Source organism: Choloepus didactylus, chromosome X, assembly GCF_015220235.1.
Source record: "Choloepus didactylus isolate mChoDid1 chromosome X, mChoDid1.pri, whole genome shotgun sequence".
NCBI classification, from domain to species: Eukaryota; Metazoa; Chordata; class Mammalia; order Pilosa; family Megalonychidae; genus Choloepus; species Choloepus didactylus.
In genome coordinates, this window is record NC_051334.1 from 119,112,414 (window position 1) to 119,126,469 (window position 14,056).

General features: G+C 43.2%; 1 protein-coding gene and 1 long non-coding RNA gene across 10 annotated transcripts in view; one reads left to right on the top strand and one right to left on the bottom strand.

Annotated features, from left to right (window-relative positions):
- The first annotated feature begins 2 nt into the window (after positions 1–2).
- The window catches only part of LOC119523409 (patatin-like phospholipase domain-containing protein 4), a 34,598-nt gene continuing 20,544 nt past the window's right edge, over positions 3–14,056 (top strand). Inside the window, exons 1-5 of one of the 2 annotated variants that reach the window (XM_037822170.1) lie at positions 3–227; positions 1,446–1,635; positions 4,817–4,911; positions 5,069–5,204; positions 12,506–13,033. In XM_037822170.1, the coding sequence (XP_037678098.1) occupies positions 1,459–1,635; positions 4,817–4,911; positions 5,069–5,204; positions 12,506–12,712 (615 nt within the window). In that variant the 5' untranslated portion in view covers positions 3–227; positions 1,446–1,458 and the 3' untranslated portion in view covers positions 12,713–13,033. Of the gene's footprint in view, positions 228–1,445; positions 1,636–4,816; positions 4,912–5,068; positions 5,205–12,505; positions 13,034–14,056 lie in introns of those variants that run through there. The other variant, XM_037822169.1, reaches the window with a different exon arrangement.
- Positions 5,604–14,056, bottom strand: part of LOC119523411 — a 136,885-nt gene continuing 128,432 nt past the window's right edge. For 2 of the 8 annotated variants that reach the window (XR_005214620.1, XR_005214618.1), the window contains one exon: positions 7,030–7,659. This is a non-coding gene — a long non-coding RNA (uncharacterized LOC119523411). Of the gene's footprint in view, positions 5,622–7,029; positions 7,660–9,133; positions 9,254–10,123; positions 10,768–11,165; positions 11,342–12,624; positions 12,792–14,056 lie in introns of those variants that run through there. The other 6 variants (XR_005214619.1, XR_005214615.1, XR_005214617.1 and 3 more) reach the window with 6 other exon arrangements.

Genomic DNA, 14,056 nt, shown 5'->3' on the forward strand with positions numbered 1-14,056 from the left:
GCATCAGCTGTGCGGGCGCCACCATGTTGCGCTCAGCCGTTTAAATACAAAAGGCGGGGCCCATCGGCGTGATGACATCACAGACGCGCGGGGAGCTTGGCTTCGGCCCCTTCGGCAGGACGTGCCAGGGCCGAGCTTTGATTGATGGAGTCCTGTTGAATGACGGCCCAGACCCGCCTTCTGAGTGAAAGGCGGGGCATCTAACGGAAGTGTCTCAGCCCACCTTGGTAGGACGGAGTGCGGGGCCCAAGCGTGGGGCGGACCCCGGCCTCATCCCCGCCCCCAGGCCGCTCCTGGGGGCAGGCGGGTCATGGTGGGCTGCGGTGATGCGTGGGTGGTGGCAACCCCCGCGGGGACTCCATCAGGCCGCCTGCTTCCCCGGGCTACCTGGAAATCGTCCACCCCATCCCACCCCCTCCCGTTCTGCAGAAATTAAATAAAATTCGGGCTTCCGCGGAGGGGGCGTTTGCGGTGCTGCGTCCCGGATTCTATCCAAACGCTAACGCAGCCTGCAAGGGCCGGGCCTTCCCGCCCAGGCCCGCTGGGCCGGCCGGAATGAGTGCGCCTAGGTCACTGTTCCAGGACTAGGGGATGCGCCTTATCTGAACGTCCCTGGATTAGGGGGCACACTCCCAGAAGGTCTAGAAGTCTTCCAAGTAGCGCGCGGGGGAACGAGTTCTTTCAAACGCTGAAGTCGTCCCCACCGAAGCTTCAGAAAACATAGTTTTATACTTAGATTTGTTGCCGATATAAAGAGGTGTGCACATTTCCTCAAGCCTTCAGTTGGCTTTGTAAATCGTGACCTCAGTTTGTCTTGAGGACTTGGCAATGAAAAGCATGTACATAGGTTGCATTGTTGGATAATTGCTTCTTGTATTATTAAATAGTTGCTCATTGCATTCTTGATTAATTGTGAGTATCGATTTTTAAAAATATGGATGCTCACAATGAAAATGGGGGAAGGGGGCAGAAACCTACATTGGAAATTCATTGTTCAGCTTGCAAAGAGCAAACGTGTCTCTCATTTGAAATTTGCTGCAGTGTTTAATAATTTTACTTCCCACATTATAGCAAAAAAAAGTTTCAGAAAATCAAGAACAAAAAGACAAATGCCTTGCCAATTGGAATGTATACATGTCTTTCTTGCCAAGTAATTGAGTACTAGATGACATAATATATGTCCTGAACAAATATGGAAAGTTGTAAAACTTTTTTAACTTTTTCTTTTTTTTGAAAAAAAAAAAAGAATTATGCTGGGTCAGTATGACAGAGGGGAAAAAAAAAATTTCCCCAAAGGTTCGGGTGTTTACTTCGAATGAATTGAAACTACCATGCTTAAAACATAGGATGATATGTTAAAAGAAAGCCTTGAAACCAGGGTCAGCCTAGAACTGCATAGCAGGTGGGATAAAATACACTAGTATTTTCCGTTTTTGTGTTGCCAGTTTCGCAGCTAGAATGAAGCACATCAACTTGTCCTTCGCGGCCTGTGGCTTTCTGGGCATCTACCACTTGGGGGCCGCGTCTGCACTCTGCAGACACGGCAGAAAGCTCCTGAGAGCCGCCCAGGCCTTCGCCGGCGCTTCTGCGGGATCCTTGGCTTCTGTCCTGCTAACCGCGCCAGAAAAAATAGAGGTAATTAAGGGGTAGCTGCGCAGCGTTGCTTCTCAAGAAATGAAGAGCGAACAGCAAAGATGAGTGTTCATTCTGCTGGATTATAGTAACTCAGAAATGCTCCTTTGTCTGGGAAACAGAAAAGGTGGATGAAGACTTTAAAAATGTCTTCATCTTAGGAATCTTAGGAATCTGTGCTCTGGTTTTGGAAAAGATTTTGGGTGAGAGTGAGAGGAGGAAATAAAATGCCTTATTTTACTCTTGAGGTTTTTGAGATTCCCACTCTGTTTCTTTCAAGGAAAGGATATTTCTTCTTTGTATGATCCGGGAAAAGAGGGCAGGGGTGTTTTCAAGGCCTTGACCGTGTGATGCATAGTCGTGCTCACTGTCTACAAATGGGAATATAAATAAAAATATGGGCATACAATTCTCTTTCAGGGGGATTATGTGGACTTTTAATTTTTTTAGGAAAGCTCTGAATGCTGAGCAATTTACCCAGAAATAAAACAAATAAGCTTCCACTAGGTATTTTATTTAGTGCAGTCAATGCTTTAAAACTCTTTTCTGCCCTCTAGACAGCAATCATGCATTTGCTGGCTGTGAGAGCTGGTCTGTGTAGGTGGAGAATATTATATTTGTTAGTTAACACACTCGTGGTTTTAAACAATCAGAAAATAACCAACATTTAACAAATTCATGCCCAAGAATGAATTGGTCATACTTAAAATTTTAAATTTTCCAAGTTTTAAGTATCATGGTCTCATGCTCAAATCTGTTATGAGTTGTTTATGGAAGGGAAATTGTATTTTAGGACAATTGGATATTAAATAGACAGGTTGATAGTAAATAAATCCATGTGTCTTCTCCCTGGGTCTTGATATAATTCATTCACAGGAAACTAGGGAAGTGATTAAAACTAGAAATTACACAGGATGAGAACCTGAAGTCATAGAAAGTATAAATAAAGAGTGAAATTTCCCCCAAACTAGTAGAATCGTACTTTGAATTGCAGGCTAGCTCCTTCCCGGAACTTCCTTCCCTTTCTGCACCAGCCTACAGGCCATTTGGGCTCCTTTCACTTTAGGTGGGGCAAATCCTGGGCTTGGGAGTTGGGTAGACTTGGTTTTGAATCCTAAGCAAAGTTAGAAATGTATTAAGGGTGATTTGGAACTAACATGATTTGGAAGAACTGTAATAATTCACCATTGACTTCACTGAAATTCTGTGATGTGACGACATTGAATGTTTCCTAAATTTGTGACTGTGATATCTTTGTATTTCCAAGTTAGATTGCCTGACTTTTTTATTTTTTCAGTAAATTGGTGACTCGGCTATAGTATCTCATTGTGTTAAGTTACAGTAAGTCTTTGTGGGTAACTTATGTGGGAAGGTGGAAAACACTCCCCTTATTTTCCTACAGCACCTTCCTTTCTCCTTTCTCAAAACAGATCTCTAGCCATTTGACTGAAGTTTTTGTATATTCTTTTTCTTTTCAGTTTATGAAATACACTGCTTGTAGGATTGCTTTTCATTTTTCTGGCAAGCTGTGTTCTACTTTCTCAAATTCGCCTTAGCTCATTTTTTTCTGATGGTGTAAGCTCCTCCAGCTTTGCACCGTTGTGACAAATGTGTGAGTAATTAACACAGCTCTGAGTTGCTGCAGGCAGTTATGAGAAGCACCTGATACGGTGTGTATTTTAGGTGGTTTACAAATTTAGATTTTGATATGTAAGAGTTCTCACAATTTGCAAGGCATGGTGTTTGAAACAGTGGAGAACACAAAGCAGGTGAATAAATCCATTCCTCATCCTTAATAAATCTACCATCTCACAGGATAAGTTTGTGTGTGTGCATGTGTGTAACTAAAATTGATACAAGAAGATTGGGTAAATGGGCAGTCCAGCTTAGCAGAACGAGTTTGGGAGAATGGCACTATTTCTCACCTGGAAGCCTACAGTGGCTTCCTGACCGGTAGATCTTCACCACCTCCTGCGCCCTCCAGTCCAGCCACCTACAGCAGAGTGATTTTACCCAAACATAAATCTGATATGGATCTCACCTGGCTAACATCAACCTGTTGGCAGGATGACGCTGTCTCTGGAGGTACTAAGCCCCTTCCTCCTCCTTTAAATCTGGCAGCGTTGCATCTTCCAATCTCTCTCCGACTATGGCCATCCTGCCTCCCTCTTCCACTCATGAGGACCCCTGTGATGACACTGGGCCCACCAGGTCATCCAGGATACTCTCCTATCTGCAGAGTCCCTTTTTGCCATGACAGGGTACAGGGACTGGGATGTGGATGTTGTGATTCTGCTGACCCCTCCCTCCTCGGTGCTTTTGAGACGTTGGGCTTTACACACCAAGGCCCTCACTGCCCCACAGAGAAGTACCTCCCAGGGGAGCAGTGCAGGCCTCACGAGGGTGGGCTCTCATTGCATCTCATTTGCGTCTGAACCCCAGGGCCTAGCCCATGCCCGCACCTGGTCGGTTACCAAATGAAGGAATCAGTACATGAAAGACAGACCTGGGTTCAAATTCTGACTCTGACACTCATTTTGGATGAGATCTTGGAAAAGTACTTAACTCTCCAAGCCTCAGATTCCTTATCTATAAAATGAGGGTGATTATACCCTCCCTATGGGGCTATGTAAAGATGAACTGACAGACTCAGCATTAGTGGTTCCCAACCCAGAGTACCCAGGCGACTTTTGTCAAAATACCAACCTCCAAAGACTCTGATTTAGCATCTGCAAACTACAGTCATCCATCACTTCTACTATTTCTGCTGTTTATATTGTAAATATTAATCAGTGCTATTGCAGAGCTATAAATGAAATGTTTCTTAGGTCAGCAAATTGGGGAGGGAGAGAGGACTGGTTGTGTTAAAGAATCTGTAGAAGAATGTGCTAAAACGGAATTAAAATAGAGCCCTGAAGGATTTTCCAGATGTGGGCAAAGGCCACATGTGGTCAAAATTTTTGTAAAAAAAAAAAAAAAAAAGACCTGAATTAGAAGAACACATAGCAGGAATGTGGGTGAGGATCAGGTCAAGTGGAGATTCACATACCGGTGAAACGGTGTAGACTCTCGAGTCGGGCACTGGATTTATGGGGTCCTAGTGAGTTATGAGATCAGCACAGAGTTTTGGAACTGGAATGAATTTTGGACCAAACATAGCCTCCTTTCTCATGTCCTTTTTCAGGAATGTACTGAATTTACGTACAAGTTGGCTGAAGAAACTAGAAGGTTGTCTTTTGGTGCAGTAACACCCAGTTATGACTTCATGGCCCGACTGAGGTACATGTAGTACATTTCTTTCCCCAAAGTATATGAAGACAGAGTGTTGATAATGTTCTATATAAACTGTGGCAAGCTCAGCATTCCCTCCTCTAAAATATTTACCTGGTGTTCAATAATTAAAGGTGAATAATGCCGATCGCTTTTTCTTCTCTAGAGGAGGAATGGAGACGGTTCTCCCCACCAACGCCCATGAACTAGCCCAGAATCGACTACACGTGTCCATCACCAACACCAAGACCAGGAAAAACCACCTGGTCTCGCACTTTTCCTCCAGGGAAGTCCTCATTAAGGTAACAAAGATGCATTTCAGATTTGAGGAAATCAAGTGCTGGTGACAGAGCCGCCATTTAAATACTTCATACAAATAATGAGCATTATCACATTCCTTAGAGCCGGTGGCTTACTTCCTGTCTGATTGGTGATAAAGGCTCAATAAATTAGGTGTTCGCTGAAAATATCAGCCAGCATCCCTCAAAGATGGCCCCTCAAGACGTGTCCTTCATCTTTACTCACGATGTTTGACCATGGGCTTGTTAGGGGAAGCAGCCCTTTGATGGCAGATCACGAGCAATAACAGTTCCTTAAATTTAGGCATCAGATACTTCACAGCTTATATAAGACTTATAAAGGTATTATCTTCTTTGATCCTTCAACAGCTCTGTAAGCCAGGTTGAACAGGTTTTCTGACTGCCAGTTATTTATTTTTTCTAACAGAAGAAGAAATGGGTAGAAAAATGTTAAATGTTGTGCCCCCAGTTATACTAATTGTAAGCAGTAAACAATCCTAGAACCCATGTGGCTTTAACTTTTCAAACTAATGTTTCATTTGTTTCTTCTATTGTGTTTTGATGCCTGTCTATCCAAACCCATTTGAAAGTTGGTTGGTTGAGAACCTGTTATCTCTGGGAAATACTTTGGCTGATTGATAGGCAGTTAGCAATGTGCTTACTAAGGTTAGTACATTAAATGTTTGTATGTTGGAGATTTTTTTTTCCTTAGAAAAAGGTGTGTAGATTTCTCTCTCTTTTTCCTTTTGTGCAAATCATGGCAAGCTTCAGGTAATAGGAAGAATGTGTTTTGATACAGCAGAAGGTAATGGATTGAATGTGAAGTAAGAGTTCTGCAAGAATTAGATTATAAATGCATTGATTTCTGCTATCATTCAAATGCTGTAATTTGAAATGCCTAACAAAATATTCGACTGACAAGTAAATTTACTTTGCAACTTCCTAGATTAGAATATTTGTACTCACTGTGACAATTTTGCTAAGCTGTCACTTATAATAGTCCTTATATCTTAGAAAAAGACAGTTTTTTGTAGTCTCATTGTAATCTTATGTTGAGTTAGACAATATGAAGGGGAAAGCTGGTCCAGCCAACCTGAATTGCAACATATTGGAAATGCTCAGTACAGATCCATAAACCTCAAGCTGGGTTGAAATACCTCTTACAACTTGGATGGGAACAAGTCTGTGTGTTGTCATTGTATCATACAGCAAGAATGGAATTCTTCCCTTGTTTATCACCTTCCCAGTGAAAGCATCCTTGACCACTGTTCTAGTTTGCTAATACTGCTGGAATGCAAAACACCAGAGATGGATTGGCTTTTATAAAAGGGGGTTTATTTGGTTACACAGTTACAGTCTTAAGGCCATAAAGTGTCCAAGGTAACACATCAGCAATCGGGTCCCTTCACTGGAGGATGGCCAATGGTGTCCGGAAAACCTCTGTTAGTTGGGAAGGCACGTGGCTGGCGTCTGCTCCAAAGTTCTGATTTCAAAATGGCTGTCTCCCAGGATGTTCCTCTCTAGGCTGCAGTTCCTCAAAACTGTCACTCTTAGTTGCACTTGGGGTATTTGTCCTCTCTTAGCTTCTCCAGAGCAAGAGTCTGCTTTCAATGGCCGTCTTCAAAATGACGCATCTGCAGCTCCTGTGCTTTCTTCAAAGTATCCCTCTTGGCTGTGGCTTCTCTTCAAAATGTCACTCACAGCTGCACTGAGTTCCTGCTGCCCATCAGCTCATTTATATGGCTCCACTGATCAAGGCTCACCCTAAATGGGTGGGGCCATGCCTCCATGGAAATAGCCAGAGTCATCACCCACAGCTGGGTGGGGTGCAGCTCCAAAGAAACACTCAAAGAAATCTAATCAAAACTGATAATGTCTGCCCACACAAGATTACATCAAAGATAATGGCGTTTGGGGGACACAATACATTCAAACTGGCACAACCACTCTATCTAATATTGCAGAAGTCTCACCCTCTGATGTGATTTAGATCCCATTCCTGATTTCCTTATCCCTGTTTAGCATATTCCATATTTTCCTGCTTTATTTATTTGGTTATTATTTTCTGTCTTCCCTCACCAGAATTTAAGCTCCAAGAGGGCAGGGATTTCTTTTCTGTTTTGTCCATTGTTGTCCCAGCCACAAAGTAGATGTCCAGTCAATGTGTGTTAAGTGAGGGAATATGAAGGAATAAATAAATGAATGAATGTGGTGTCTATTACAAAGACCTAATTAGAAAGGAAGGAAAGAGGGAAGGAGGGAGGGAAGGAAAGAGGAAGGAAGGAGGGAGGAAAGGAGAGAGGGAAGGAAGACAGGAAGGGAGGGAAGGAGGGAGAGAGGGAGGAAGGAAACCAGGTCCTACCTGTTCATTGACTTGGCCAAAATAATGTAGCTGGTTTGTGGCCCAGGTGAAACTCGAGACCAGGTCTCCAGCCTTCCACTCTCATCATGCTCCTTCCTGGAAAAAATGGTCATTCTTTCAATTCTTTGTGGTCGGAAGAATAATGCCCTCCCCACCCCAAAGATATCCCCACCCTAATCCCCATCTAATCCCCAGAACCTGTGAGTATATGACCTGACATGGCAAGAAGGCCTTCTAAGGACCCTTAAATTAAGAGCCTTCAAATGTGGAGGGGATCCTGGATGGCCCAGGTGGACCCAGTGGAATCACATGAGTCCTTAGAAGCAGAGAAACATCATTCCCAGCTGTGGTCAGAATGATTCAAGGTGGTTCTGCAATGTAGGGGTCATGTGCAGCCCTCAGGCCTACAACTGCATGGACCCAAATTTTGCCAATACCTGATGAGCAAGGATCAGATGCTCCCCTGGAGCCTCCAGAAAGGAATACAGTCCTATCAACACCTTGATTTTAGACTACTGACACCCATGTTGGGCCTTAGAGACTTCCAGAGCTATAAGATGATAAACTTGCATTGTGTGAAGCCACTCAGTTTGTTACAGTTTGTTATAGCAGCAGTAACAATCTTACTTGCTATTGCAGCAAGTAACATGATTTTTCCCCAGTTTCCTTTGTTTTGAATGATAACTTTTAGGAGCATTGATGGAATTACTTGAGTTCATTGAACAGAACAGAAATAGTTGACAAAAGTGTGTAATACCTTTTAAGAAGAATATTGAATAATTAATGTATATCCTAGGTTATACAAGGAACATTTTAAATGTTTAGCAGAAGAAAGCTTTAACCTTTTTCACAACTGAAAAAAAAAATTACATAGGATGGATGGCTTGACAGCAGATTGTGTCCATAAAATGTATGAAATACAGGCCTGAAATGCTCCTGAAGCATTTAGCCAAAAAGAGTAAGAATGGGTGGAAGTTACGAATGCGAGAGAAAAAGGAAAAACATGAAGGGGAAATAAAATACATCCCCCTTCTGGCAGTGACATTTTAAGTGTCCTGTGTTCTGATTAAAGAAGAGGCTGGTGGGAGAAAGTTGTCCAAGACAGTGCTGTGTGAGTGTGGCTGTTCTGACCAGTGAGGAGAGCAAAGAGGTGGAGGAGAAGGCTGCAAGTCCCACTGCCCTTAGGTGGACTGAGTGTCAGGAGCTGCCCAGCTGTGGGTCACTTCAGGGCCCCCAGCAGCCCACCAATGTGAACCTACTCGCTAATAACTGAGAATTCTCTAGAGGGAGACCAGGAAAGCAATGTGGGAGAGTCCTAAATACTGATAATTTTAACCTTTCTGAAAAGGCTTGCTCCATATTGTATTATGTATCTATTTTTGAAGTCATTAGCTCATTTATGCTGGCATTTACCAGTTAGATTTTTTTAAATGGTCAGCTCGTCATTATCCTTCAGTTGACTGCTACTCTTTGTTGCAAACAGGCTGCCTAGGTACTAAAAATCCAGCGAGGAGCTTGAAACTTGAGAGTGTGTGTGTGTGTGTGTGTGTGTGTGTGTGTGTGTACGTACTTTCAGTCCTTTTTTCATGTTCTCTGAGAGTACACCTTGTTTTGTATGAGTTGCCCTGGCTCTGTTATTTCCTAATTCCATCCTCTTGGATTAACGTTTTTTGAAACTCAGCTTCCTCATCTGTGAAATGGAGATAAGCTATTTAGTGTTACAGTGGAGATTAAATAGAATAAAGCATGTAAAAATTTGTTTTAGATGGTAAAGCCATTTATGCATGTTAATTACAGCTAGTACTTGATTGATAACTCATTAATGATCGAGTAAGATAAGAATCCATACGCAATACAGGGACTGGTCAGGACCCCCTATATGAGTCCTTCAGGGCATTTTAAAACAGTGTTAAACCACAGCTTCCTCCTTGCATGCTGAGTAGGACTCACTCTTTCTTACAAATTGTATTCTTTAACCCCATACTACCGTCTTGGTTCTTCATGAAAATGCACTAATGTATATGTAGACAAGTTCACACAATGGAGTGCTACCAAGCTCTGACAGCATCAGACATCTGATGGTACACCTCTTCACTCTGGCCTTCCTTCCTTCGCTCCTCTTTTGTGTGATGGTCCATGCTTAAACTATAGCAATTAGCCTTATTTTCAGGGACATGAGAAATGATTCTCTCATTTGATAGCTGTAGTGCTCAGTTGAGAATTTCCAGAGAACCCCCGTTGACCAGTTATTTTGTGGTCCAAAATGTTCCCTTTTCCTTGGGATTGAATTTCCATAGAATTCTGAATCCCATGTCCGGGTGATTTAACTCATTTATTTCCATTCTTTGGTTGCCATCGTAAGAAAGACACTTGGCCTTCCGGCATTTTATCCAGAGTGATTGTGCCGCTCCCGCCCTCCTCGCCAAAAGAGACTGCGAGGGATGGAGAAGGGCATGAGTGATGTCTGCTCCAAAGGAGCTTCACAGCAACCTATGGAGGGAAGCCCCCTTTGTGTAGTTAAACCCGAGCCCCAGGAGGCCCCCTCCCCAAAATACCTCACCTTTATTTCCCACCAATCAGAGAGATTCATTTTGGATGCCACACTCATTTTGGGGTGGGAGGAAAGAGGTGGAGATAGAAATGTTCCCTGGGAGGATCACATCCACTGAGTGTTGGTCTCTGTGGGTCAGTTGTTTTAAAGATCAACACCAAGCTGAGTTCAGTTTCTCCCAAAGTAGATAGTGCTTTGGGAAAGGAAGAGTCCAATGGAAAATGCAGTGTACACCAGCGTAGCCCTTGGTATTCACGAAACGTGGGATCCTTGGCGAGCCCCAACCTTGGTTTCCTCATCTGTAAAATGGAATGCATACTGTCCTAGCTACCTCAGGCATTGCGATGAAGAGGAAATGCAGTAATACTTGTGAAGGTGCTTTGTCAACTCTAAAGTACTCATCAGGTATGCGTGCTGACTTCCGGGTTCTTGCTCTCCTGATCCCCATCTCACCACACCCCTCATTTTCCTCCTGGGTACCTAGTGATACCTTTACTTGTGAGGCATTCTACATGTTAACCTCTGAATTCCAAGCATGTAGATTTCATAGAAGAGCTCGTCCACTTTAAGTTCCAGATTTTATTCTGGGCCACTCTACTTCAGAAGAGTCGAGTACTTGCAATCAGGAAATGCAAGCGAATTTTGATAATAACCTACAACAAGGCATAATTAAAGAAAGTCATATGCCACCTCCACATCTGAGTAGAAACAATTTTTAAATCCAGTTAACCAGTTAACCTCATGTCTTGTCACGGTGGCATATACCACTGATTCTTTGAATTGGTACAAATCATTGCATTTTTCATGCTTAAGACCAATGCACATAAGTGGGTCCCAAATGGTCTTTTGACAAATGTAATGCTCTTTGCCATACCCAGGAAAGCTTTTGGGTTGACAGGTATCATGGGCTCTATTGGGAGAACTACCCAGTTACTTTTGCTAGGATCCCCTAAATTTCCTTGCACATAGCGAGAATGCTCTTGAAGCAAGATCCTCTAATGTTTATCCTTGTGAAGGTGAAATAAGGACTGAATTTAAGATGGGTCATTACCTTGGAAAGACTGGGGGAGATGAATTTCAATCTGTCTTTGAATTTCAACCACACCAGTAGGTTCCATATAAGCAGCCAGTTTCTCATTAAACTCCATGGTAACCTTTAGGCATACATGAAACTCCAAGAGGATTTATTCTCTAAGGAAGCTAGGCCACATGATTTTCTAAACACACCTTTTAGAGAAGCCATGAAATGAAAAGAGCTAGTCAGAACATGTATTGAGTAAGCACTTGGCAATGCTTTATACAGTTGTTACAGGAAATAACTAGCTTTTATTTTTATCACTGTGTATTTAGTGGGAATATACAAAAATTAAATCAATGGTTTAACATGTGCACAGTGTTTCACATGCTGTACTGGGTGATGGGGTATGAGTGGTAGCTCCCTTTCTACTTCAGGGTTCTCCACCACAGCCCCATTGACGTTTGGGACTGGATACTTCTTTGCTGGGGTGGGGGACTATCTTGTGCGTTGTAGGATGTTGAGCAGCGTCCCTTGCCTCTACTCACTAGATGCCCAGAGCACATCCTCCCTAGATGGATTAAGCCTTGCTGTCAAGGCTAACCTCACTGGGAAGACAATGAGACCAGATCCACTGAACACACACATTTAGACAAAATATTGTAAAAATTGGCCTCAGGATGTCAATTGTTATCTCCTTCCTCAGAAAATCCTATTTGCTTGCAGTAAAATGGGAGTAAGCTGACTACGAATAAGAAAAGCCACTTGGTTCTTGTAAAGCTAATTTTCCCACTAAGCTTCATTTGATATACAAATCACCAGCCCATAGAAGGGATAGTAAGCCATGACAGAAGAATACATTGACTTGGAGGAGTGATGGGTGTTTTCCAGTTTGCTGCTCTTTTCATATCATTTAGGAGGATTCTCACTGTTCTTATCTGCAGGAAAGTAATTGGATAGCATTTTTCATCTGAACACCTCAAAACAGTTCCAAGCATTAACTTGTTGACTTCACATTATACTTTGACACAAATAATTCTGGTTCTAAGGGTAGTGATTTTTTTTTTTTGAAGGTCACATATGTCTTTGCAGCATAATGAAATAAGTCGTTATATTTATAGTGTTTCGGAGCCTTTAAATAACTCTCAGTACTGCAATTTCAGGATATGTGTGCTGTCCGCAAATTGTTCCAGTTATTGCTATGGCGGAATGTCGCATTTGCTGAATTACTTCATTAAATAGCTACACTGTGCCTGCAAACTGTACCTAAAGTCTGTAATTGTTTTTTTTAAAGGAGTAGCCAATTGATGATAGGGCCAAATTTAGTTAGGGTGAGTGCAATTACCATAAAAGTAAACAACCTTTCTCTAAAACAGGACCCAAGGGCCCATGGTGATGTGGCGGCTACAGGTGGGCAGAGGCTGTTGGAATTGGGGATGCTTGGTTTCTCTCCTGACTCCTCCATGGCTTTCCCAAGGGATCTTCAAGGACTCACCGAAGGCCAACTCAGGCCTGCTTTGCCTCTTTGTGAAAGGCCCGTCACACCCTTCTCAGGTGCTGCCCATTTAAAGCTGAGCTTTTGAGATCAGTGCTTGCAAGCAAGCGTGTCCTCACGTCTCTCTGTTGAAGGTTGACACAGCTTGTGCAGGGTTGCCCCTGCACCTTGTGAAAAAATTAAATTAAAATGAGTAAAAAATAAAGTAAAATACACAGAGTAAAAAATAATAGACATATAAAGTGGCCACTTTCCTCTAGGAAACGGTGGTACTGCACAATGGTATGCTTTTAGTATTTCTGTAAACAAGCAACAGAGAGAGATGGGTATGGTTTGACTCAAAGAAGAAAAATGACCAAAAAAAGTAAGAAATCAGACTTGAGAGTAGTGGCCTCAGTGAATGCATGTTTTACATGGGGAGAAACCTGGGTTCAGGTGCAGACTGAGCAACATATTGGCCGTGAGACCCTTTGCAAGTGACTCCATCTGCTGGGGAAGCGGGTGTGAGCACATGAAATGAGCTGCGGTATTTGAGGAGGCACCCCAGGCTGCTGTCTGGGCCTGCACACTGTGTCCCCATCCCCCCCACCCCCACCCCGACCAAACTTGCACTTGCTTTAATGCTCTGCCATCACTGTCTGGAAATTCTTACTTAATATTTTTTTGGGCACGGGGGCCCCCACATTTTCATTTTGCACCCGGCACTGGCCTGGAGCCACAGAGACAGTTACCACATGGCTATTCCCTGTCTTCTTCCCCACTGTGCTATTTAACCAGAAGCCTTGCGAGAAGCTGCTTGGACCTTGGGACCATCAGGAACCACTACTGTGGAAGCTTTTCCAAGCAGGACCTCTCTCCTGGCACCCAGGATGCCACCCGCAGCCTGGCTCGGGAGAATCCGCTCTCCTCCCACTCTTGAGAATTGAGGGAACAGTGGGGCATCTTCCTTCTTGCCACAGACGAAACATCAAGTGGCATTCATGAGCACCTACCCAATGGAGGGCTCACCACGCAAGGAGCCAAAAGACAGGAGCCTCTCCCCATCTCTGTCCCACCAGCAGGGTTTTTGGTACTGAGAAGCCAGGGGGCACGCACAAAAGGATGAGTGACTGCCTAAGAAAGCGGATGCCAAGGCCCCTGAAGTGGTACAGAAAGAACCGTGCCAAGAAATGGGTCCCAGCTGTGTCCTGTTGCAACTCAGGATTTTCCTGTAGAAATTGTATTATGCTGGTGACTCTTCTATAATTTAGTTGATGTAGTGACAGTTCAGAATAAAAAGGCATTTATAAAAGCTGACCTCAAAAAATCATAATCGTTTCTTTGGGGAAAAACGCCTTCCAAGATCTAAATAATTCTAAACAGATGATTTACAAATCAGTTTGGGGACCCATTTCTGAATAATATATGTTGAAAGTAGCTCATGAAATCTTTG